Source organism: Manis javanica, chromosome 3, assembly GCF_040802235.1.
Source record: "Manis javanica isolate MJ-LG chromosome 3, MJ_LKY, whole genome shotgun sequence".
In the NCBI taxonomy this organism is placed as follows: Eukaryota; Metazoa; Chordata; class Mammalia; order Pholidota; family Manidae; genus Manis; species Manis javanica.
The window spans coordinates 631,695-657,682 of NC_133158.1; the positions used below are offsets into that span (position 1 = coordinate 631,695).

The window sequence follows — 25,988 nt, forward strand, 5'->3', positions numbered from 1 at the left end:
TGGGTTCAAGATTGTTTTTTATTTTCAGTCTGCAAGTTAGTTAACTGGTACAGTCTGAAGGCCACCTCCTTTTCAGGTGTTTAACCAAAAGAATCCCTACAAACGAGATTGAGACCTGCCACCTGAAGTGTGTCTCGGTGTGGAGACAAGGCCTTCCCTGTCCCCTCCTCCCCAGACTTCCCAACAAGGTTGTTTTATAGCCAAACGCAATTCAACCCCGTAACACGGCCACCAGCCACCTCGTGTCCACATCCCTTCCCACCTGAGTGGGAAGCGAGACAGGTGGTGGGAGGAGAGACTGACTCTTCTAAGGAACACTGGGCCTCCCCACCCAAGGGGGCGGAGACGGCGAGGAGCCCAGAGAGGATGCGCGGGGAAGGTATAGGCCATCGAGAATCGAGGCAGCCTGGCTCCTGGGATGGAAAGTGCTCGTGAGACCTCCACTTCCATGGGGCTGGGTGAGGGGCAACATGATGACCCATCACTCCCCACCCCTCAAGCTGAAACATGATAAACTGGGGAAGCTCAGCCTTCAAGCTTACCCTGCTTCCTGAGGAACACAGTACAGCCCTGTCTACACAGGCAGCCCAGACATCAATCTGATGCTCCATTCCCACTCCAACCGTGTCACAGGGAAGGTGTGGGAGGAGGCACCCCAAAACGGATTAACGGCCTTTGACAAAGGTGTGGGAGGGCTAGTTCAGGTCCTGCAGCCCCCTCCTTGGGTCCACTCCCACAGCACCTTCAGGCGACAGCCCCCAGTTCTCTGCCCTGCAAACACCAGCTCACCTCCTTCCCCCTCCTTCCTTTTCTAAATTAAAGGTGGAGGTAGTCCCTGGGAAGATAAAACCCTAGCTAGAATGGCAGTACTGTGAATTAAAGAAGCAGTTAAATCATAAAGTCTCCAGGAGTTAAAAAAAAAAAAAAGTGATGAAGTTGAATAAGTTACACACGGGTTGTCCCACCAAAACCACTCCCTTCCGGTTGTCTCCGGTGTCTGGCCAGCAGCACCCTGCTCCTCTGCCCTCCCCTGGGATGGGACAGGGCCCACCCATGGGGACACTGTGGTGCTTGCTGTGCGCCTGTGGCTCCCGCAGCCAGTTCCGCCCAAGGCAGCAGAATGTCTCCAGGGATGGACGAGGTGCGGCCAGTGCTCGAGGCTCTGGCCCTGGGAGTGGGAGGCGGGCCTCAGGCGGACAGCCCCAGGCCCTCTCCTTGCACAGCCCAGCTCTGCTCCAGCTCCTCTGCGTGATGGGGGAAGCAGTGGGGAGGACGCAGGAGGCTCAGGCTGCTGCCTGTGACGCCACCACCCCTCAGAGCTTCTTGAGACGGCTGTACATCTCCCGCTTGCTCCTCTCGCCAGCCCAGGTCCGGCTCTTGGTGCGGAACTTCTTGAGATCCTCCCTGAAGTCCTCGTGGTACATGGGCCGGTAGCTGGGGGGCTCACAGTGAGACTGGCAGGAGACAAGGAGGGGTTAGGTCACCTGCTCACACCCAAGCCAGCTCCCTCCCTGGCTGGGGCTATGGTGCAGACCTGACAGAGGTAGCCAGGGCCCCCAGACCCACTCCACTGTCCCCAGGGCGCGACCATGCTCTTCAGACCCCACCTCACCTGGCATTTCAGGAAGAACTCCTTGTACCCACCCTTCAGGACGTATAGCTCTGGGTAGTGCAGCCTGGGGTACTCGTTACCGAGCCGGTCTCGCTCCCTCACGTAGCGGCACCTGTAGGGGAGGAAGGCCACACTGCTGAGCTCTTCTAACAGAAAACATGAAAGCGCCAACCCTGGGAGCAGAGGTTGTGGGCCAGGCTCCATATGCACCCCAACTCACCTCTACCCTTGGGACATCTGTGCTGCACGGAGCCTGGCCAGGTGCCCCTCGGGAGCAGTGTAGCCCCAGCAGGAAAGCAGCAGCTCTGCCCATGGTCCAAGGGAAGCAGCCCTGGGGCATGACCCCTGCCCAGCACCTCCTGCCTACTTGGTCCCCACCCGGCCTGCACCCCCCTGCCTCCTCCACCTGAGCCACCCCTTCAGTCCTAAGCCTTTTGACAGGCTGAGCTTGCCTTTGCCTCAGGCACTTCTGCACTGGATGCTGGGGTGCATCCCAAGAGCCTCCCCCAACCCCCGGCTGGTGGCTCCCTCCTGCCCATCCCCTGGCACAGAAGCTCCAGGTCTGTCAGGGGTCTACTCGTCAGGCCAGCCCCACATTCTGCAGTCTGGCCTCGCTGTGTGGCCCTAGGCCCTGAAGCACCTTCCGGCACAGCTACACACTGCCTGCCTTCTGCCCTCTCTGGAGTGAAAGCTCCCCAAAGGCAGGGGTTTGCCGATTGTCTCCTGCATGGAGAATGGTATCAGACACAGCACAGAGTGAATGCGCCCCCTCACAGGGCCCTTAGTTCCCGCTTGGCTCTATGTGATCAGTCTTGTGCTAATGCAGGGCATGGCACTCGTTCTGAGGACACATATGCCAGGGGACTTGGGGACCATCACAAGCTGAATCCTCATGTAGTTGTGTGAACATGCGGCAAAACACTGACCAGCAGTTGAGGAAATCATGTGACACGTACACGAGATGACTCAAAACACAAGGGTGGCGCGAGACCATGGCCCGCAGGAGCTGCCCTCCTCCCATCCCCGCCTCCCTCAACTGTCTGACCCTGTTTTCTCGGCGCAGCCCCACCCAGCATCACAGACAGGACTGGGGACACGCAAAAGCCTTCATAATAGACAGCCAGGTCACGTCTATTAAAAATTACTCAAGGAAGCTGTTCACAAAATCAACCTGCTGCTGAACAGGTAAGAATCTGGGAAAACCTGCCACACGTGAGCCTGTACTTCTGTAAAGCCTCGTGATGAGCAAATGTTGGTGCCACACCCCACAGATGCCCCCAGCCAAGCCCGCCCCGGGTAGCACTCACATGCGCGGGCCCCGCTCAGAGGAAAACTCGCAGTGGAACACGACAATGACGCGTTTGCCGTCAGTGGGCACAATGGGTTTCTTGAGCAAGAAGTCCTCGACCTCCTCCTCCATATGCAAGTTCACTGCGCCCTGTGGGGCACACACACTCAGCACCTGCTCGTCCCCGCAGACAGGACCGATTCTGGGAGCGAGCTTTCACTGGACCCGTCAACTCCTGGCATGGCTCTGTGTGCCTGGTGAGTGGTACTGGTGACTGGGGACTTTCAAAAACAGTTGGACACTGGCAAACACTGACACTTTCTTTAGAGTACCCCCTTACCGCCTGTCAACACTATGTTATTGGTCAAAAGACTACAAGGGCACATCCAGTTCCTTCTTCCTGGGAAAGTGTGTCCCAACACTGCCCTCCACCAGGCAATGTGACCCAGCTGTAAATTTCAGAGGCCTCACTAAAACGGCAGTGACTGGGACACACTGCCAGAGACCGGATTTAGTCAGGGGCCCTGAGTGTTCAGGCCTGGTTGGGAATCAGTGGACACCATCCAAAATGTCCTTGATGGTGATGCGGTGTGATGGGGTCAAAGGCCTTACACAACCACCGTCTCTTCAGGGAAACCATAGGTCCTGTTGAGGGTTCCTTCTGTGCCTCCCACAACGGCAGGCCTCAACTGCAAGCCCCAAGAACCCATACCTTGATGTGGCCTCCCTCGTATTCATACGGGTACCGGCAATCAATGACGACAAACTCTTTAATGAGGTGGGCAAACTTGCCATTCAAAACAGACGCCATCTGCGGAGAGAAAGCCCAGGAGAATCAACTTTGGCTGCCAAGAACTGGATTCAAATACCCCATGTGTGGCAGATTCCAAAAGGATGACTTACAATTTCTGGTGAAATGTATTTTAAATCCTGATGTTTCCCAGCAACTGTATGAAAGAGATAACCCTTAAAAAAAGAAGAAGAAAACCTCAGCCATCAGAAAGCCTATAAACGTGTTATTGCACTGACGTGAGAGCTGAGCACAGCTCCCTGGTGAGCCGGATGTGAGTAAGAGGCCGCAGGTAACTGCTGTTCCCTGCTGGTCAGGAGCCTTCGCCCCAGAGCCAGACCACGAAGAGCCTCACACACACAGTGGGGATGAGCTCACCTCGCCGTGGGGCTCTGGCTCTGCCCATGGTGCCTGGTGGTGGTGCCCCAGCCCGACCTTGAGGGAGAGGTGGGCACCTCAGCCATCACTCATCAGGGCAGAGCTCAGCACCCACAGGGCCAGGCGCAAGGTCGTGACAAACACAAGCCAGAGTGTCAGGTGGGAGGCGCCACCTGAGGGACACACCCAGGTCTTGGCTGTACTTTCTTTCAGGCTGGGAGTGTCTCCTGGTTCAGTCCTGTTCCTTCAAAACCCACTTGGCTGAACCACCCTAGCCCAGACCCACATGTCCCCACCCCGCAGAGACAGCCCACTTATTTGAGTCTCTGCCTAAATCCTTCGTGTGCTGCATGGGTTTACATCCACCCACGTGACAGGTCTTCCCACCAATGTTCGGTTTTTGAGGGAAGGAACTGGGTCTGGCTTTGGAATCTTTGCCTAACACGTATGAATGTTAGATATTCCGACAGATGAAGACTGACCTGGTACCCTTCCAATCACACATGGCCACAGGCTGCTGACATGGGCCAGTCCCACCCTCCTACTGCACCACGGCTCAGGGCGGCCCCCACCCCCAGCAAATGCCTACCAGGCCAAAGGCAGGCCTTCTTCCTCTGAACTCCCCTGTGGGCCTTCTCCCTCAGGGGCCATGGAGAAGGTCTGCCTCAACTCTGGACCTTCTAAGACACCTTTTGATACACAGACTAGCAGTGAGACTACAGGTTATTTACGCTTCTTTATACTTTGCTGCATGACTATTTCATAATCAGAAACACAGTTTCCAGAGAACCTGGCCTTTAGGTTGCAGGCAAGGTGGCCAACTTGAAACCTCAGATCAGCACCAGGAAAGACTACAGTCCCACAGAGACCAAGATACACCTGATCATGGACCTATTTCCTATCTTTAAACACTTCACACTGTGTCCCCGCAGGGACAAGAGCCACCTCAGGGAGGAAGGAAGGTTGAGGGGTGCCCTACCTAACTCCCCAAACGGCACACCACACCAGAGCAACTCAGCTGGCAATTACCTTGGAGAAGTCTCCTATAAGGTCTCTTGGGTCATTATCCAAAATGTTCTCAATGGTCCCTTTTGGGGAAGATGTCAGAGATAAAAACTGATGTAGGGTCTGTAACAAATCAAAAAAGAAAATGAGGCCAGGGTTCTGAGCAGGACTTTTGCAAATATTCACCTGAATACGTTACAAGGAGACTGGAACATTAATGTCTTATTCAGCAAATAAAAAATCTTTCTTACTTCATTGGACTGGAAAGACGGTTCAGGTTGCTGACCAGCTCTGTTGTTATTTTGGCACTTACTAATACTCTGAAACCAAACTTCCCTTCCTCTCATTTTTAAAAGGGGATTAAAATTAAGACCAAGTTAAAAAAATGTTTCTTAGCTCTATTCACTAAGATGCTCTAGGGGTGCAGTGAGCACCCCCAGAGAATACTGGGGCCTCAATGCTGTTTCCAACCAAAAGAAACCAGAGCTTTTGAAGATGTGATTGATGCCAGGTTTAGACAAGAAATGCATAAGAAAACCTGTACCGTCTGTCACGTGGTGACAGGAAGCCAGACCTGGGGGCCTGTTGGGAGGGCTAACCACAGGGACATAAGTTCTGAAGGACACAAAGGGCTCTGCTTGTAAAGACTGTTAAGTTGAAATACACTCAAAAGGTAAGAAATTCTAAGAGAAAAATACACATTCATCCAGTGAAAGATTTACCCCTGAACATATGTAGCACATCTGCAAACAAGAAAGGAAAGTGGACAAAACACCTGGACAAACAACTAGGAAAATCTAAGACCAAGAAAAATAACTTACCAGGGAAATGGAAACTAGAGCCACACGTACCACACACTCACCAGAACGGTTAAAACTAAAGGATGAATACCACCAAATACCGAGGATGTGGAAGAAACAGACTCTCCTACACCGTGAGCACAGCAGCACCTACTAAAGCTGGACACACACTAGCCTAGGACAGCAGCTCCACGAGAAAGGGATGCACACAAGACGCTTACAAAGCAGCTGTGTTCAAGTGGGCCAAAACACCCAAATATCAACCAACAAGGCAGACAAGCTGTTCTCTGTTCACACTGAAAGGCACAATGCAACAGAGAAGGAAAAAGAAGAGGGTACACACACAGGCACGTCCCCAAAAGTGGTGCTGAGCCAGGAGCTCCAGACAGGAAGGGGCCGCAGCCAGCTTCACTGGGGGGCCAAGGTGCAGCTCTGGGCTGCTGCCCTCTCCTGACCATGGCACTCGTGGAGTTGTATTCACTTTGTAGGAACTCACCAGAATATACACTATTTGCATGCACCATGCATGGTAAACAGTTCAGTGAGTCTGTTTCTGAAAACCTCAGGAGCCAACCTGAGAGGTAGCGAGATGTCCAATGGGATTAATTTGAGCATTAAAACATAGAGACATCAAATGTTTTCATCTGTGAGTTCATAATTTACTGAAAAGCAAACACCTATAGGGAGGGGTCAATGTCAACTTTAAGGGTATCTGGAAAACTGGCAGTTAAAGAGATCCAGCATTCACCCAGTCTCCAAGGGCAACCAGGAGAATTCAATGCAGATGTTTCTCTTCACAGGAACTTCCAGCTGATAAACGAAGAAAGAACGACAGACTGCAGGGTTGCCTTCCCAAAACCCTGGTTACATGAAGGGATGCATCCAGGAAACGATCAATGGCCACCCAGCACAGCACATCTCCAGACAAAACAGATCGCCCGCTAATGCTCTTGTCAAGGAAACAGAACCCAAGTCTGTCAGGACTCTCTGGAGTGTAGGTTTACAGGGAACACAGGAAGAAGACAGTGTCAGAAGACCCCACTAAAGCCATGGGGAACCTCTACCAGACAAGTGACCTGAGTTCTCCAACACATTAAGAAAACAAAAGGAGCCTCCTAGAAAGAGGCCTAACCAAGTGCAGCGTGCAGACCTCATTTAGATCCAGCCTTGAACAAACTGAACAGGCATTTGGGAGACAGCTGGGCACAAAATTACTAAGAAAATAAAAAGATGCATTCTAAGTATGGCGATAGTTAAAAGGCAATTATAATTGAAAGTCTCAGACGTTCCTGCCCTTCAACCTAGAATCCCACTCTTAATCAGGGGAAAAAATGCTCATCAAATATTAGGTAACCAAGCAGATTACAAAATATAGAGCACCAGCCTAGGTCTGCATGGCTGTGACCTAGCTAACCTTAAAACAACTGGTATTTATTCAAACCTTTTCATGCTACAGAAAACATGGGCAGTCCTCAGTTTATTCCATAACATTTAATACCAAACCTTACCACAAAAGTTGGATGTAAGGATAGTGTAATGAAGGAAACATGAGTAACTAAAAGCAAATCTGAAGACAAAAGTTTGTCTTCAGGAAGCAAGAATAGTTCTAAAATCAGTAAACCTATGAGCATATATAATCCATGAAACATATAAACAAGCTAATAAAAATGGAATAATCACAGCTGGAAACACAGCAATGTTCGGGCTTTCATTCCTAGAATAAACAAACAGTGAAGCAGCACAGGCTCAACACCCGGAACCAGGGCTGCTCACCCGCAGAGACGGCTAATTGCAGGGGACCGAGGCTCGGCCTGCCCTGCACCAAGAAAAGAGCCCGAGGCACAGCCCCTCCACATTCAGACTGTGGGGACCCCTAGGAATTGTGATATTCACCTGTGGGAAAGTCTACATAAAACTGCCACTTCATTTTTCCTCATTCATTGCACTGCTGACGCCCTTCCAGGAAATATAGTAAAGGTAGCTAGCATTTGACCCAACAGCCCCACTTGTTCCCTCAAAAATGAACATGCAAGGTTAGTGAATATGCTGCTTATGGTGCTTAAAATCTAGAAATGAGAGAGAGAACCAAGATGGCGGCATGAGTAGAGCAGCGGAAATCTCCTCCCAAAACCATATATATTTTTGAAAATAAAACAAATACAACTCTTCCTAAAAGAGAGACCAGAAGACACAGGACAACAGCCAGACCACATCCACACCTGTGAGAGCCCAGCGCCTCACGAAGGGGGTAAGATACAAGCCCGAGTCCGGCAGGACCCAAGCGCCCCGCACCCCAGCTCCCGGCGGGAGGAGAGGAGTCGGAGTGGGGAGAGAGCCCAGGACTGCTGAGCACCCAGCCCCAGCCATGCGGACCAGAGTGCAGACACAGTGCATGCGGGGGGTCCTGGATACTAGGGAAACAGGGCAGTAAGACCTGTGAGCAGGTCCCCGCAGCCGGCGCACCCAGGACAAAGAAAAGCGAGTGCTTTTTGAAAGTCTTAAAGGGACAGGGACCACACAGCTGGACAGAAGCGCCCCAGGACACTTAGCCCAGCAGCTGCGAATCCTGGGGAACTCTGGGCGCCTGAATCCCCGCAGCACAGCTCGGAGGCCCCTCACCGCGATAAACAGCCCCCCGCCCGTTCCCCCTCCGACGTGGCTCCGCCATATCAGAGCAGCCACCTGAGGCAGGCCACACCCACAGCAACCGCTGAGCTAAATAAACTCCATAGCAGCCGGGCAAGATCAGAAGCCCTGTCTGCACACAGCGGCCCAGCACAAGCCACTAGAGGCCGCTGCTCTCCCAGGAGAGGAAGGCCACAAACCAGCAAGAAGGGACTCTCTTGTAGCCAACACATGTGCCAGCTCCCCACAAATACCTCTATCGCCATGAAAAGGCAGAAGAAATTGATACAGACCAAGATCACAGAGGCAAACCCTGAGGAGACAGACCTAACCAGTCTTCCAGAGAAAGAATAAAAAATAAAGCTCATAACCATGCTGATGGAGCTGCAGAGAAATATGCAAGAGCTAAGGGATGATGTCCAGAAGGAGATTACAGAAATGAAACAATCTCTGGAAGGATTTATAAGCAGAATGGATAAGATACAAGAGGCCATTGATGGAATAGAAACCAGAGAACAGGAACGCATAGAAGCTGACGCAGAGAGATTAAAGGGTCTCCAGGAATGAAACAATATTAAGAGAACTGTGTGACCAATCCAAAAGCAACAATATCCACATTACAGGGGTACCATAAGAAGAAGAGAGAAAAAGGGATAGAAAGTGTATTTGAAGAAATAATTGCTGAAAACTTCCCCAAACCGGGGAAGGATATAATCGATCAGACCACGGAAGTATGCAGAACCCCCAACAGAAGGGACCCAAGGAGGACAACACCAAGACACATAATAATTAAAATGGCAAAGATCAAGGACAAGGACAGAGTATTAAAGGCAGCCAGAGAGAGGAAAAAAGTCACCTACAAAGGAAAACCCATCAGGCTATCATCAGACTTCTCAAGAGAAACCTTACAGGCCAGAAGAGAATGGCATGATACATTCAATGCAATGAAACAAGGGCCTTGAACCAAGAATACTGTATCCAGCACGATTATCATTTAAATATGAAGGAGGGATTAAACAATTCCCAGACAAGCAAAAGTTGAGGGAATTTGCCTCCCACAAACCACCTCTACAGGGTATTTTAGAGGGACTGCTCTAGATGGGAGCACTCCTAAGACTAAATAGATGTCACCAGAGAAAATAAAATCACAGCAAAGAAAGCAGACCAACGAAATACTAACTAAAGGCAAAAAATAAAATCAACTACCCACAAAAGCAGTTAAAAGAAGCATGAAAGAGCACAGAATAAAACAACCAACATATAAAGAATGAAGGAGGAGGAATAAGAAGGGAGAAAAATAAAGAATCACCAGACAGTGTTTAAAATAGCTCAATAAGTGAGTGAAGTTAGACAGTAAGATACTAAAAAAGCTAACCTTGAACCTTTGGCAACCATGAATCTAAAGCCTGCAATGGCAATAAGTACATATCTATCAATAATCACCCTAAATGTAAATGGACTGAATGTACCAATCAAAAGGCACAGAGTAATAGAATGGATAAAAAAAAGCAAGACCCATCTCTGTGCTGCTTACAAGAGGCTCACCTCAAACCCAAAGACATGCACAGACTAAAAACCAAGGGATGGAAAAAGATATTTCATGCAAACAGGGAGAAAAAAGCAGGTGTTGCAGTACTAGTATCAGACAAAATAGACCTCAACACAAAGAAAGTAACAAAAGATAAAGAAGGACATTACATAATGATAAAGGGCTCAGTCCAACAAGAGGATATAACCATTATAAATATATATGCACCCAACACAGGAGCACCAACATATGTGAAACAAATTCTAACAGAACTAAAGGAGGAAAGGGAATGCAATGCATTCATTTTAGGAGACTTCAACATGCCACTCACTCCAAAGGATAGATCCACCGGACAGAAAATAAGGACACAGAGACACTGAACAACACACTAGAACAGATGGACCTAATAGACATCTATAGAACTCTACATCCAAAAGCCACTATTTACAATAGCCAAGAAATGGAAGCAACCTAAGTGTCCATCAGTAGATGAATGGATAAAGAATATGTGGTACATATACACGATGGAATATTATTCAGCCATAAGAAGAAAACAAAGCCTACCATTTGCAACAACATGGATGGAGCTGGAGGGTATAAATAAGCCAGGCAGAGAAAGACAAACACCAAATGATTTCACTCATATGTGGAGTATAAGAACAAAGAAAGACTGAAGGAACAAAACAGCAGCAGAATCACAGAACCCAAGAAGGGACTAACAGCTCCAAAGGGAAAGGGGACTGGGCAGGGTGGGTGGGAAGGGAGGGAGAAGGGGAATAAGGGGCATTATGATTAGCACACATAACACAGGGGAGGCAGGGGGAAGGCAGTATACCCCAAAGACTAGTGACTCTATAGCGTCTTACTACACTGATGGACAGTGACTGTAATGGGCATTTGGTGGGGTCTTGATAATGGGGGGAATCTAATAACCACAATGTTGCTCATGTGGTTGCATATTAATGACACAAAAATAAATAAATGTCAACCAACAGAAAAACAGCATACCCATAAGGACACTCATATAGTTACTTGAAAATAATTAACATTTGTGTACTGACCTACTGGAATGTTCATATTAGAGAAAAGTCCCAAACAGCACAAAAACCATCCAACTGTGAGCAATGTGATTCATTAACTTGAGCCATTGATTTAACAGGATCAGACATACTGAATGACATCAAAGAGGATACTTTTGAGTACAGGTAAAAAAAACCTTTATTAAAAATAAAGCTTTATTTGGCCATGACAGGTCTGGGTTAAAAGAAAATAACCTAAAATACCTAGAACTAAGAAGTGACAATGAAAAACCATCAATGTTGAGAGAGAATCTAAGGGGAAGGAAGTTTACAGCTCTACACAGGTCAGGAAACAAAGATGAGTAAAAACAAGCTTAGCATTAACTTCCCATAGTGGAGATAGTGGGCAGCAAAGCCACAGACCAGGAAGCTCTAGGACAGCCTGTTCCCCAGCTAAGGACTGGGAAGCAGGCAGACAGCGAGACAGAAGTATTCAGACAGTCACCTTCCCCAGCCACATACCAAGGGAATGCTGGGGCTCTGCACCAGCCCATCCACAAGCGGGGAGCCTCAACTCCACTGGGATGGTACCAGCAGAGCCTCCTAGGAGCATGCACTCCGCCCCCCTGCCCCCCAGAATGGTGAGACTGGTGCCCACTGTGGGTGTCAAGGGAGGTGTGCTGGGGAGGCAGAACACTCTCCACGTGCCCCACAGAATCAGAAGCCTGCTGGATTAATGTGGACCCGCGTCTTATGATACCCCAAATACACAGGATACAATTGGAAAATTCCTTGTCACACCGGATCCAGGAAAATCTCACCTTGAATAGGAAAAGATATCAACACGGGCCAACACCATGACACAGATGTCGGAAAATCTGACAAGGATTTTAAAGCAGCTTTGACAAAAAGTGCTTCAACAGGCAATTACAAACACACTTCCAACAAACAAAATGCAAAACAGCAAGTCTCAGCACAGAAAAAGAACCAAGTGGAAATTTTAGAACGGGAAAACACAGTATCACTCTCCTTGAGCAAGAAGGAGCTTGCACAACGCACCTCCTGGGGCTCCTCCGGACTGGCCGCTGTGGGACAGGCCCCAGCCCGGCTCCTCCTCCGCTTCCTACTTCCAGGTGGCGGCTCCTCTGGAGAGCGGTCGGGTCTTTTCAGCACCGACCAGGCAGTGGGGCTGCCCGTGGGTGGGGACTCACTCGGCATGTCTCTGTTGCCCTTAAAGAGAAGAAACCATCCTTCCATGAAAACCTGCTCCCTCGAATGGCAAGGGCAGCGGTTTAAGATCCACACCCATCAGGAAGCAGGAGCTGTCCACTCCCTGGCCCTGGCACACAGGACACGCAGGCCGAGCTGCAGCAGCGCTGAGCCGGCCTCAGTGGACATGACAACAACCTGCACCCTCAGGAGCCTGCTGTCTGCGCAGGGTCCTGAGTCAAGTGACTGCCACCTCCCTGCTGGAACACATTTTTGATTGCCTCTTCCGTTCTGTTACTTGTACCCTGCTTGAGCGGCTCAGCAGGCTTTAGTCTCACCCACCTAAATCCAGAAAAGGTGTGGGGTAGCTGGGACATACTAACAGATAGGTAGTGAGGGGTTAAAATGGTATAAAGAGAGGTGCCCAGAAGCAAACACCTCCAAACCTGGGTTCACAAGGCCTCCCTGCATAGTCTTTTTAAGGCAAATTTCCCAGAGTCCTAGGGCAGCTGGCCTGGCTGGTGGTAGAGGCAGTGAACTGCAGCTCTGAATGTCTGTCTGTCCACAGCTCCCCGTGGCACAGCCTCCTTCTACACCCAGTAAACACTCGTCTCAGAGTTGCCTTTTCTGAAATATCCCTGATAACCTGACTGCAGTGCACCAACCCCTTGGCAGCTCCCCAAGAGAGCAAGGATTTCATCCTAATTTTTCACAAGTTCATTTTAATAGAATATTTTCAGAAAAGCAAGACCAAAGGGTTTCTTTTCAACCTAGAAGAGCTGGGAGCATTTTTTGGAAGAGGATCCACTGCTTTCAAAAGGGTATCAGAGGTGAACTGAGCTCAAGGGCAGACACCATAGTTCCAACACAGCCTGCAGTGACCGGGTCCCTGGTGACCATCCCCAGAGGAAGTCCTGACCTGAAGAACCCAGGGTGTGCTGTGACTCCTAAATCCAGTTTAAGAGACTGACAGCCATTTCCCAAGCATTGTATATCGTATATAATTTTATGTCTTTCAAAAGGACCCAGAAAATTTAGTCATGGCATTTGTATTGGGTAGCCTGGTTCCTCAAAGCGACACACATTAACTTACTTTAATTTTTAACTGGACTTAAAGAGTATCCTTCATTTGTCCCATACTTATAGTTCAGGGGCTTCAAGGGAAAACTCTTAAGGGCCTCAATTTGTATGTATACCTGAGGGTGTGAGACTTAATCTGTACAGAGAAAATAGGCGTGCACACGACAGATGAGCCCAAGAGTCTGTGGGCACAGCCTGGCTGGACTTTGAGTGTCCGAGATGGAAATCTAAGTCTATACACCGATAGCGAGGGTATTCTCAATTAAAACTGCCCTGCTATTGTGAGGTGTGCTAAGCAATGAGGAATATAAACAAGGGAGACTGACCTCAAGGAAAAGGCAGTGGTCTTCAGACAAAAGCAGCTTTTGCCACCTAGATGCTACGGCCAGAAACAACTTGGGTCCCTCCTCCCAACCCTGCCTGATTTACAGATTAAGGGAACAGACAGACACAGCTCCAGAATAATACTTAACTCTACATGGGATGTACCTACAAGTAAAGCAGAATCCGAACAGAGGTAAAGCAGGGCTCTGCATGTTTGGCAGATAAAACAAGAGCAAGAAAGGTGAGAGCCTGAGACCCAGGGACAGAAGGCCACCAGACCCACTGCAAATAGTCACTTTGAGGAGCTGGTGGCCCCACAGTGGGCTATGGGCTGGGCTCACGGGCCTGGCGTGCCCTCTGCCTGTCAGGGCCACTTCTGAAGGAGGGTGCCCCTGCAATACGGGGTCCTCCCACCTCCCTCCCTGACCCCTCTCTGGCCCAACAAGCAACGCTACAGGGACCTTGAGGCTCTATGGTCTGATTCAGTTTTTTTCCCCTGCATTTAAGAGCAAGGCTGATTCGTCACCAAATGAAGCCTTTCTGCCCCAACTTCCCCAGGCAGCCCACTGTATGCATCCCGGTTGGGTCTCCTCAATCTCCTGGCTGCCTGAATGTGCGCTGGCCTCTCACATTCTCAGGGGTGGAGGGGAAATGGGAGGGTGCTGCAGCTCATTCTCTCTGCCCCAGTCAGAGGGCAGGTTAGCATCCTCTCTTCTGGGAGGGGTTCTCCAGCCGACACCTCTGAGAAGTGTCCTGCAGGGCCATCGGCGGACCTAGCTGATGGTTTTCTATGCCTGAGACCACATTCCTTTTGCCAGCTCCCCACTGCTCACTCATAAAGCTGCCCATTAAAGCCTAAGCCAATATACCACATCTTATAGTTTAAAAATGACTGAGCCTCTCAAAAATCAGCTTGGCAGAGAGATATTTTCCTGCAATCTTCAACCAGCAGTTAGGGGGTCAGAGTAGTATGGAAAGGACATGAACTGGCCAAGAATGGCTGGGGTAAAGATTACGAAATAAGAACCACATGGATGTACATCACCCAGACTCCCTCCCTCTGACAAGGAGGGAACCTGAGAACAGTATGCTTACACTGGAGAACGCCAGCGGGTCAGGGGAAAGGCCCACACACAGATGGAGGCTCAGAAGAAATGACCAGAGCCAAGGGCAGCACGGCCAGCCTCTGCTCAGGGCAGCCCCCCAGACTCCAAGGAACAACTTACGATGTTCGTATTTCTCCTCATGACGAGGGGAGCAGTCCAGAGGCTTGCCACACACGACGGGGTCTCTTCGTCATTCTAAAGGGAGGAGAGCTGCGTCACAGGCCTGGCAGAGGCACACTTTACCTGGATGTGTCCTAGAGAGGATGCAAGGTGCCCTCGGTCTTTTCACACCACAGGCAGGCCAGGCCTCCAGTGACCCTGGTTCATGTTTCTTACACAGAAATAAGCTGTCAGCAACTCAGGGCAAGAAGGGTCACACCAGGGTCTCCTTTTGAAGCCCCTCAGGATTTATCAGGCTAGAAGCCGTTCCAGTGAATCATCACCAAGTTCCCACCAAGTCAGGCCGGGTGGGGGACAGTACCTTCAGACTCTCTCCGTCAAGAAGGTCCACAAAGCCATCGTCTTCGTCGGATAGAGTGGCAGCCACAGGTGACTGGGGCAGAAAAAGAGGTTTGCCACTATCTCTCTCATGTGAGGAAAGCTATAAGGCAGAATTCATAGCTTGTTAATAAATGACCAGCTTTCATTTCCTTGGACAGGTCACTAGATTTTACAAGGAAACATATTATAAGTAAAATTTTAGCAGCTACTAACCAAAGGAAAATGAATCCCAAGACTATAAATCATTATGTCTACACATAGTCCCAGTCCAGCCAGGCCAAGCGGCCTTCACAGAAAACTTCCCCGAAGCAATTCACTTCTATAGCCTCTTAGGAAGGTCCAGGCTTTGTCAGAGGACTGTACTCAGGAAACAGACCATAGAGGGCTGGCTTAATCCGCTGAAACCAAGAGGGGCAAGAAGACACAAGTCTCTGAGGCCACGGAGCAGCCCAGAGAAGGCTTATCTAACCCCAGTTCTAACAGAGGGAGAAGGGGTGGTCTGGTTCCAGAAAGTCTGTCCTGGCTCTCTAGACTTGGAATTTACATGACAGCTGCTCAGGTTTCCACTGAGGAATGACTGGGTCCCAGACACTATATAATCTCTACATGCAGAACCCCCACTTAAGCCTCACAACACACTACAGGTAGTCGATCTTCTTGTTTAGTAAATAGGGAAACTGATGCGTAGAGCCTACAGCTCACCTGTTTATCCCAAAGCCCAAGCTCCTCTCCTACTACAGTCCCTCACCGAGTAAAAACTGTACATCTCATTAGGCAGCCCTATGTTGGGTGTTTTGGGGGAACTGCCATCATAAAACTTATATTTAATATAGGAAAACTTAGAAAAACTACTTACTCATAAATCTAGCATCTAGTAAAACACTGATACAACAAACATTGCTGATATTGAATTGTTTCTTTTCTAGATGCTTTCCAAAGCCAGGAGAAAAGTTCAGACATGCCTTCTTCTGCAGTAATAAGGCAGTTCCATCCCAAGTCCTACAAACAATCCTTCATGAGACCCAAGTCCCTCTGGGTCTGAATTTACTGATCCTCAAGCGGTGCTCTGGTTTTCAGTCAATCACTCACCTAGGAATCCTCTCTGCCGCTGGCCTACTCTGTGTATAAAACCAGTAAAAAACCAGCTCTGGGCCATGCCAACACTCCACAGATGCACACAGTGGGTTTTTAACCAGCAGAACCAAGGGGTAGGCACTCTGTGGTTACCACACCCACTTGTGACCTAGGCTCTGGGATCCCAGCGCAAATGTGACACAAAAAATAACAGGCCTCTGGACAGGACACCTCATTCTTTCTCCTTGACTCCTATGCTAAGAAGCCATTACGAGGAAGGACAGACAGCACCCAGGGACCAGAAGAAACACCCACCGACATGACCAAAAGCCAGACTGGTGAGAGTGGCCCTGGGACCCCGGCACCTCCAATTAGGGAGGGCCAAATGACCACAGGAGACCCTGGTGCTCCGGTCTTCAGGGCACACTGAAGGTATTTCAATTTGGATACACAGCCCTCCAAGGGTTACTGCATATTTAGAAACGAGATTTTGTTAAATCCTGGGCAATTTTTCTGTGTCCTTTGGCAAATCACCCAACTACCCTGACCATAATTTCTCAGTCTGTAAAATGGGTGAACACTGGCTACCTCACAGGCTAATGAAGATTAAAGATAAAAACATATATCAAAGTGCTCTGAGCAAATGCTAGAGCAGCAACACTGCCTGGAGCTGAACCACAGACCACAAGCCAGAAGGGATGCTGTATTCTCAGGTGCAGGTTCCCAGGAAAACCTGGAAACCAAAGTGCTCATTCTGCTCAAGTTAGGCCTCCTAGTCCACAGTGCCAGATCAGCAGTGGGAAACTTTGGAAGTAATGAGTCTGTTTGGCAAATAAATAACCCTGGGGCAAATGGCCCTAAACACTGTCAAGTAGCCCATAGGCAGTGGGTTGACTGCAATCCAGAATAGTTCTTAATAAGCCACCCTTGGAAAAAGCCACATGCTCTCTCCAAACAAAATCACTCTGGGAAGTACTTCTTAACACAGGATGCACTGTGAAAGAACAGGTTTAAATAAGACATGACCCCCCCACGCACACTTAGGAGAACAACCTGGGACACCTACAGATCTCTTTACCCAGAATGGACGAGGTCAAGCACTCCTCGCTTGAGTCCAGTATTCCAGACATACCATCTCCCACCTAGTTCTGCCTGTCTGCTCTCTGGACTCAGCAAAAACACCAAAAATCTGACAGTCTAGTTTCAAAAGACAAAGCCAGACAAAGACAGCCAAGAGCTACTGTGGTGTCTTCAATCCAGGCAATGAGAATGCTTTGATTCCCTTCCCGTCAGGATCTCCCTATGAAAGCCAGAACACATACCATCCGAGCAGGGGCAGAGTTCTGCCTCTGTGTGAAGAAATCTTTACCCTCCTCAGGTCCATGAGGATGCAGGCAGCCTCGAGATGCGGGTCTTACAGGCTTCTTAAACTCAAAGGCTTCCTGCAAGATAGTATAGTCAGGGCATCATTCCCTGTCCACAAACACCAGCTCTAGACCCTCAGCTGTATCCCCGAAGGGACAGACCAGGGAGCAGGCACTGCCCCCCGACTCAGGGTTTACCCATCTCTGATCTAATTCCAGCACTGGATCCATCCAATAAGGAATTTGAAAGACTGTCAACAACTAACTTCTAATGCATTTTTTTTCCCTCTCAACACAAATACTTGATTTCCTAACTAATATAAGAATATCTGTAGAGTATCCAAAACACTGAAATAACAGCTAAATCAACTTTAAAATAAAGCAAAGCCGTTTCAATACAATTGCCTGTGAAGTCAAAAGTTTTCACTCTACATTTATGTCTGAGGCTTTGTCTTTTCCACCTTCTTTCTACCCACGGGAGACAGTTTTTCCCCACTTAAAATTATTGTATTCCTTACTAAAAGCAACGGAAAAAAAACCTACTGGTTTATTTAAAACATGGACGAATCTCACATAATGTTGAGTGAAAGCCAGACGTGCCCAGCTACTTCTGTATGATCCCATTTCCTTAGCGTGTGAAAGCACATTAAGTGCCCACACACTGGCCCAAGGACTTGCCGAGCAGTGGCAACATCAGTGTTTACATGGCAACACCATACTGAGTGCTTTCTGTGCACTAACTCATTCAACCATCAGCTATGGCCCCATCACTCCACTTTACAGACGAGGACGACATCAGGCCCTACAGGGTGTGGAATGTGCCTAAGATCACAACACCAGACAGGACAGTCCAGAGGAGAGCTCACTAAACTTTCGCCTGCACATCTCCTTCCAGAATAAAGCTCCAAGCAGGTCAACCCAGGGGGCCAAGCTCAGGGGAAACCCTGCACCAATGGGTGCAGCTGGAGCCTGAAGGGTAGAAAGCAGCATACAGAGGCTGCCGGACTGCTTCCCATACTCAGGAATTATTTTGCATTCTCCCTCAGAACACCTCTCAAGCTGCTGAAGGAATCTCTGGGAGAGTGGATAGAGGAAGCAGGTTTTACGCTAAACCTGAAGACTCTTAGGATTATAAACTGTGGCATTTTAGCAGGGAGTGGAAAAGGGAAGTTAATGGATATTGAAATACAGTGAGAAGAAAGATGGACAAGGTACGCTCACGCATTAGCTACTTCAGAGCAGCCCCTGTGCCAGTCGCCCTTCCAGGTGACAGGACAGCAGGCCAGAGTGATCCTGCACTTTTCAATGGACAACCATAAGCTCACCCTATAAGCAACCATTTCAACTGCTCTGAGGCAACCTGGGACTTGGCCTCGTTCTTCCAAATGCACCAAGGAGCCTTTTCCTGACCTAAGTCATTCCAGGGTTGGCACAGGGGCCAGGAAGGCCTGGGGAGACCTCCCAGACTAAGCATTCATGAACTTAAGGCACTCCTAAGAGCTACCATCTGAGCGGCTCCTGCTTCCAGGAGCCAGCTTTCCACATGTCACTTTACACAACCCAGGTCAGCCCTACAGAACTGCTACTCCTATTTTACAAATGAAGAGACAGTCTAAAAAACTGTAACTGGTCCTGGTCACACAGCTAAACCCGGTCAATCCAGGTTTCTAACTCCAAAGACCTCGCATGACTCTGGTGAAGGCTTAGTCTCCCAAAACCAACCAGCCACTTTCCTGTAAGCCACAGACTGTAGGGTAGAGCACGGATACCCACTCACGTTTTCCTTGTTCTCATCGGGGTCGATTAGCTGGAAGACATCATGGTCAAGCGAGTCAGAATGACTCCTCTTCAGGGCAGGGCTACACCCCAGGAGCTTCCGCTATCAAGGTGAAACAAAGGGATCAGGGTACACGAACCAGAACTCAATGAGAACTCACTCTCAAAGGAAAGACACGGTGGCAGAGGCCTAGCCCCACCCAGGGCAGTAGGTGAGCTATGAATGCAGGGGGACAAAGGGCATAAGTTCCCACCCAGGGCAGGGTTCCACACCCACCCTCACAAGGATGCAGCCTCTGCAGGGCTCAGGTGCCACATCAACCCCAAAATCACACCATGTGCGTAAAAGAAATACTCCCTGGTTTGATAAAATTCTGAGAGATGGAAGAAAGAACCCTAGATAGGCAGGTGATACTGAAGTGGCTTTAGGAGACTGTTTCGACTGCCCAGGACACTGAGGAAAAGCCGTGTCGCCCACGTAAATTAAGGTATACTCCCAAGGTTATGCTGGCCTCTGGGGTGGGGGGCTGATAGCGGGCATTAGCGCAAAACAAACGAGGGAACTTACAGGCAGGGGGTTTATTCTCCTCATGGGATTTTCAAGGCTGCAATGGGATCAGAAGGGCAGCAATGAGAACGAAGCAGTAAAGAGGCAGACACGTCAGCAGAGGCACAGAGTCTAGTCTACAGTCTGGGGGGACAGGCAGGCAAACCTAGTCCGGTTTTAGGTAAGACGGAAGAACAGACTTCCCAAGCTGTCCCGTTCTCACAAGCACCCCAAGACTGGGCTTCTAGGTGAGAAAGGCCAGCCCAGGTCTTCCCTTAACACACGCGCTCTGGGACGTGGAGGGTTAGGGGAGACTTGAGAGGACACCATGGCAGCCACCACAAAGGGGAAGTTGTGACCCCGGGGACACCAACTCCTCATGCGCAGATGGCTGCGCACAGCCCAGCAGTCTCACGAGGGACAGCCCGGCCAGGGCACCTATTCCGTTCAAGATTAAGAAGCTAATTCTAAGCACAGCACTTAAAAGCAATGGATATATACTTTTCTCTTCTGTCCAAGGGCCCAGGAGAATCCAGACAAAAGCCTGTGGGGAGAAAAGTATCTCAGGAGAAAATACACAAAACACCACTGTCATCAAAACCAACATAAATAAAAGCACCAGCGCCTTTCTCTTTAAGCCAGTTAAGCAAGACGCGTGGCTTGGGCCTGAGCCGGTCGGGGCGCCCCCCGTCCGCACGTGTCCTCGCGTTTCCGCGCTCGCCCACCAAGCCCTCCCCGACCCGCGAACACGTCCAGGGGCCTTGGGGACAGTGGAGGGCCTCCCGGGGTCCCAGCGGGGGAGCCTGGGCTGCCGGCGTCCCGCCCCGCCGGGCCGCGTGGGACCCGGGCCTGGGGGCGCCCCTGGGGCAGGGCGAGCGCGGGGCCCGACGCCAGGCCTACCCGAGTCGGTGGACTCGCAGGAGCCCGTCCTCTGCAGGCTGCCGTTCCTCGCCTCCGGCGGCCGCCCGCACTCGCTGGAAGAGAGCAGCGCGCGTGGCCCGGCTGAGCGCCGCGGCGGCCCGGAGGCCCGGCCCCGCGCCCCGCGCCCCGGCCCGCCGCGCCTCACCTGCCCAGCCCCGGCAGCCGGCCCATGGTGGCCGCCAGGCTGGTGACGGGCGACAGGCCCCCGGAGGCCGGCGCGCCTAACAGCGCCTTCACGACGGGCTGCTGCGCGGGAGGCGGGCTGCGGGCGAAGAGCAGGCGGCGCCGGTGCGGGGGCTCGGGGCCCAGCTCCATGGCGGCTCCCGCCTCCCCGCCTCCGCCGCGCCCGCCCACACCGGCCGCGGCCTCGCGCCCCCGGGGGTCAAACGCAAACACGGCCCCGCGGCTGCGGGACGCGGCCGCCGCGGGAAGGCGGCGCGGACGGGCGGAGCCCAGCCCCGGCAGGCGGCGGCCAGGCACGGGGGCTCCCCTCCGCGAGGCGGCGACCTGAGGATTAAACACAAACAAGCACGGCGGACGGCCAGAGCCGCGAGGCAACGGGCTCACGCCCTCTCCGCTTTTCTCTCGCCTCCTTGCCCAGCCTGGGGTCTCGGGGGACCCAGCCGACCTCCACCTCCCTCCCGGGCCGTCGCCGCCGAGAAGGCCTTTCGCGGTAATAGCTAGCTGCTCACTGGGGACCGCCGCTGCCCCGCCCCCCTTTCCTAGTTGGCGCCAAACGGCATCCGCCAATCAGTAAGCAGCACCTTCCCCTCGCGCCCGAATGGCACAGGGCTGCCCCAATGAGAGAGGAAGAGGAAGCGGCTCTCCGGCCTCCGCCAGGTCGCCCGCTCTCGGGAAGGGGCGGGGCCCTGCTGGCCCGGAGCATGCCGGGAGACGTAGTTCGCGCTCGCGCGGCCCTCCAGCCCTCGGCAGCTGCGGGCGCCGCGGGATCGTGCCCCGCCTGTTTGGGTGGGGGATGGATTCTCCCTGTTAGAAACAAACCGGAACTCCGAGCTTCCCCATCAATTTACTAGACTTGTTTTCTTTTGGGAAAGAATCGCTCGTTCTCTGACTCACCTGTGTGTTACTCCGGAGCAGGACGGGTGCGCTCTGCAAGCCTCGGGAGGCCGCGCGAGGCGCGAACCCTGAGAAGGAAGGTCGGGCCGCAGCTTCCCAGGACGCGCCGAGCAGTCAGCAAGCCTGCAGCCGGCGCCTTGGAGCTGCCCCCGCGTTCCAGCGCCGCCTCCGTCGTCCGGGGCGTCTTGACCTACACTTGGTTATTTATTGAGTAGGTGACCCGCGTACCCAATACAAGTTCAAGTGATACCCCAAAAGGCCTGGAGTGCCTCTCAGCCAGGCTTGGGAACCACGGAGCTGTGTGACTTTTGAGGCCATTGAGGATCAGCCGTTACCCATGCTATTCTAACGTGTGATTCGTATTTGTCCTGTACCACGGCGGGTAACAAGCTTTGTTGGACGGGTTTCCGAGCAGAGGCTAAGTCCTGTGTCCTGGCTGAATGCTCTGGGCGGCAAGCTTTCCTAGCAGAAAACCCCGCCCTTTCACGGTGCTTTCGGAACAGTGTCACCCACCCCGGGGCTGCTTCAGCCTCCCCCCTCGTCCCTCCGAACTGCCACGTGCCTGTCTCCAACCATCACCCCCGCCTGAGTTCCGCCCCCTCCTCTGAATGCACCTGAGCGGGCTTCCCTCTCTCCTTTCTCCCGAACCTGCCCCCCTCCCTAGTGCCGTGGCAGGAAGTGGCCCCTCCACCACACTTCTGCCTTCCCACACAGCCCCAGTCTGGCTGGACTCCCAAGCCCTGACCCCCCCAAGTGATCTCCCTAAAAATGCACGCTTGATCCCCTCCCACCCATTGCTTAAAAGCGGGGGCTCCCCTGCATTTTGGACCCGTGACCCAGAAGACACATCAAAGTTTTCAGAACATCATTTACTTACACTACATGCAATACACTATTTTCCATTACATTTATATCACTTAAAAGATCCCGGCTATGTGCCCCTAAAATTAATGTTAGGATGGCCTGTGACCTAAAGATTAAGCAATAGCTGGGCTTCAGCCCAAAGCCTCTGGCTGAGAACTGATCCCGTACAGCAAGGCAGGATCTTGCTTCGTCTCCCATTTCCCTACAAGCTCTCCAGCCCCGGCCACAACCCTCCTGAACCTCCAGAAACCCCAGGGTATGTGGCGTTTCCATGGTCTGTGGGTGCCCTATCCCGCCCAGTCCACTACTGCAAATGTTTTCCTCTTAAATCTGAAAATTTCTTCCTACTCCTGTTTTGTGTAATTCTGGGCTTAATATCTCTGTTTTTGCATTCATTCTTTCAACAAGTGTTTATTCATTGTTTATAGGGACAAACCCAGTGCTCGAAATACAATGCCATGCCAAACGTAATCTCCCAGGATGATCCTGGTGATAAAGGGCCACCACCAAGATAAACCCAACTTTGGGTGAAGGGCTGGGCACCTGGAGGTGGGAGGGGAGGCTAGAGGAAGGGAGGGGCATTTAATGAAAGAGATTAAAGCTGCCAAGCTTGAAGGTGAGGGCCATGGAAATGGGGATTCCAAGCCAGCAAGGTGTGCTTTGTAAGGGAGCAGCGAGCCCTTGGAGGCCCACAGGTGGGAACGGCTTTATTGGGGGACTTCCAAGGTGTCCCTAGAGTGGGCTCCTGGCGTGGTGGAGAGGGACCCAAGTGGGAGGAGGGGTGGCTCTGGAAGGACTTTGGGCTTGCTGGGGGTAGGGCGTCTTTGGGCTGCAGAGGATGTGGAGGGCTGGAGAACATCAGGAGAACTCCTGCAGGGTGGCTCAGTGGGGGCGGAGGAAGCCTAACCTAGGATGGGGGACGGAGGAAGCCTAAGCTAGGATGGGCGTCCAAGGTCATGGCGAGAGAAGGGAGGGAGCCAGGGAGGAGGGAATGCCCACTGGGCTTGATAATGGTCAAAGGGGGCAGGGGGGAGGTGGTAAGACCATCCCAGATGAGGATGTTGGCACCGCGAGGCTGACTGATTAGTACCATAGAGGGCACCTCTCTTGGAGGCATTGGGTGAGCTCGGTTTTGTGCCAGTGTGGTGTGGGGCTGGCGCTCAGGAGAGCAATCTGGGGCTCAGCACGAGGCTGGTGACGTTCCCTGGGGGTGCCAAGGGCTGTAAGAGTCTGGATGTGAGCACCAGTGGTGAAGGCAGTCTGAGCCCCAGGTCCTGGACTTGGGGCTGGGGAAGGAACAGCGGGGAGGCAGCGGGCAGTTTGTGGCTCAGACGTGCACCTGAGGGAGGCCTGGGAGACTGCAGGCTAGGAAGCTGCTGGGGATCCGAGATGCCGTGAGGCTCCGCCCAGTCCACAGATGACCCAAGAAGCACCTGCAGAGCATGTCCCAGCTACGGCAGTGAGCAGTCTGAATGCTCCTCACCAAGGGCTGAGGAGAAGCTCTTTGCCGCAGCAGTGACAGGGAACAGCTGCTCACAGGTGGGTCTCAGGATCCAGGACAACTGGACAAGGAGCAGACTGCTGTTTGATTCCACTGACATGAACTGTAGAAGGTGACAAGTCCTGCTTTTATCCTCAGTGGTGGAAGGGAAGGTACTGGTTACCTTTGTTGGGGGGAGGACCGGATGGGACCGTGAGCAGAACTTGGGGAACTGGCCATATGGATGTGCTTACCTGGTAGAAATTCACACTCGTGGTATGTTGACTTCTCTGTATGAATGACAAATTTTAATGAATGCCTGTTACCAATAGTGAAACAACCTTCCCTTGACCCCGCTTTCCCCTCCAGCTGTACTCCTGCCCGTCACAGTAAAAAAAGAATGCTATCTCTGATCTCTCATCTCTATCCTCACTTGGCTGTGGAACCCACCCACCCCATTCACACACGCACCTCCCTGCGCCACGGCTGGCATCTGGCAGGTTCCCCAGGCCTTTGTTGTGCGGAATCCGCCACAGGTGCTGCCTGCCTGGGCTCTCGGGACGCCCTTCCCCAGATGCTCCGTCTGCAGGTGCTCAGAGGGATCTTGATGGCGGGAGCCCATTGGCCCTCCAGGGTGGGAACAGGGCAGGGGGGCCGGAGCAGCCTCGGGCCCTGGACATGCCGGCCCCAGGCTCCCAGCGGCGCTGAGTCTGGCTGGCAGTCATAAGGAGAAATGTCTGTGGGCGAATGGATGCCAGGAGTGTGCGTGTCACCCTGCCGGCAGCGGGCTGGGAAGGGCCTCCCCGAAGCTCTGCGGAGGGTGGACGGGCTTCCGGTAGGGCTGGGGGTGATCCTTGGAGGCCTTTTCCCCCCTGCAGAGGCTGAGGACTGGGCATCGGCAGAGCACCGGCAGGGCCACCAGAGGGCACCCGTTTCCCAGGAGAATATTCTCGGCGAAAGAAGTGGGTGCTGTAGGCAGAAAGGCAGCTGTAACTAGAGGGCCGGGCTGGGGGCTCTGCCTGCGTGGAAAGCCCGGCGCGCTCTGATGCCGCGACTCTGTCCCCAGCGCCCTGCAGGCTGGGACGTGCTCAGGGCCGCCGCCCGGACCTGCGCTGTTAGTCTCAGCTGCCCTTACAGCTTAGGTGTCACCCTCTCTACCACTCTGTCACAGTTTTACCCCTCAAGGAAAAGGGAGGAATGACCCCAATCAGTGCACCACACAGAGGCATTAGCAGAGAGCAAAGCAAGACCTGTTATAGTTTCCAGAAGTTTGAAATAAAGTACACTGGAGAGATGCAAGGGATTACCGACTCTTGCTTGCCCCGCCCCCATGCTGAGTGACGCTACACTCATGTGCACTGCAGTGAGTGAGTGTCTGGTGTGGACATTTCAAGAGGTGACTCCCCCCAGATAGAGGTGACAGGATGGAGTCAGGTCAGAGGCAGTGGGCAGGGGATGGAGGCCATGGGGGCAGATGGGAGCCACAGTAGATGCTGGAGGGAGGGGAGGGCTTCATCCCAGAGGGCCACGCTTCTTGTGAGGTTTCCTGGTACCCTCCCTCTGGAAGCAGAGGTCCTGGAGAGCGGCTGAACTCTGTACACTTGTACCTGGGGGCTGTGA

General features: G+C 52.0%; 1 protein-coding gene across 7 annotated transcripts; it reads right to left on the reverse strand.

The window, feature by feature from the left end:
- Positions 1 to 25,376, reverse strand: CDC25A (cell division cycle 25A). 7 transcript variants are annotated; one of them, XM_036994168.2, is made up of 17 exons: positions 24,840 to 25,376; positions 24,623 to 24,658; positions 21,093 to 22,214; positions 20,927 to 21,000; positions 20,528 to 20,570; positions 20,048 to 20,084; positions 19,481 to 19,582; positions 17,662 to 17,781; positions 15,246 to 15,365; positions 14,885 to 14,959; positions 12,105 to 12,275; positions 5,098 to 5,196; positions 3,804 to 3,866; positions 3,613 to 3,711; positions 2,920 to 3,050; positions 1,613 to 1,724; positions 1 to 1,454 (listed from the first exon to the last, which is right to left on the reverse strand). In XM_036994168.2, the coding sequence occupies exons 3-17, from the start codon at positions 21,260 to 21,262 to the stop codon at positions 1,314 to 1,316; spliced, it is 1,557 nt and encodes a 518-aa protein (XP_036850063.2). In that variant the 5' UTR covers positions 21,263 to 22,214; positions 24,623 to 24,658; positions 24,840 to 25,376; the 3' UTR covers positions 1 to 1,313. The 7 variants fall into 7 exon arrangements, with proteins under 7 accessions (XP_036850063.2, XP_036850062.2, XP_073086642.1 ...); XM_036994167.2 differs by having other exon boundaries at positions 21,093 to 22,219; XM_073230541.1 differs by lacking the exons at positions 24,623 to 24,658; positions 24,840 to 25,376 and having other exon boundaries at positions 21,093 to 21,908; positions 22,025 to 22,643.
- Positions 25,377 to 25,988: the final 612 nt, after the last annotated feature.

Excerpts from the sequence above, each read along its gene's own strand:
- CDC25A (XM_036994168.2), bottom strand. The coding sequence starts at position 21,262 with ATGGAGCTGGGCCCCGAGCCCCCGCACCGGCGCCGCCTGCTCTTCGCC. Across the intron at positions 12,276-14,884 it reads TGAGGAGAAATACGAACATC|GGCAACAGAGACATGCCGAG; the intron begins GTAAGTTGTTCC and ends CTTCTCTTTAAG. Across the intron at positions 1,455-1,612 it reads AGTTCTTCCTGAAATGCCAG|TCTCACTGTGAGCCCCCCAG; the intron begins GTGAGGTGGGGT and ends GTCTCCTGCCAG.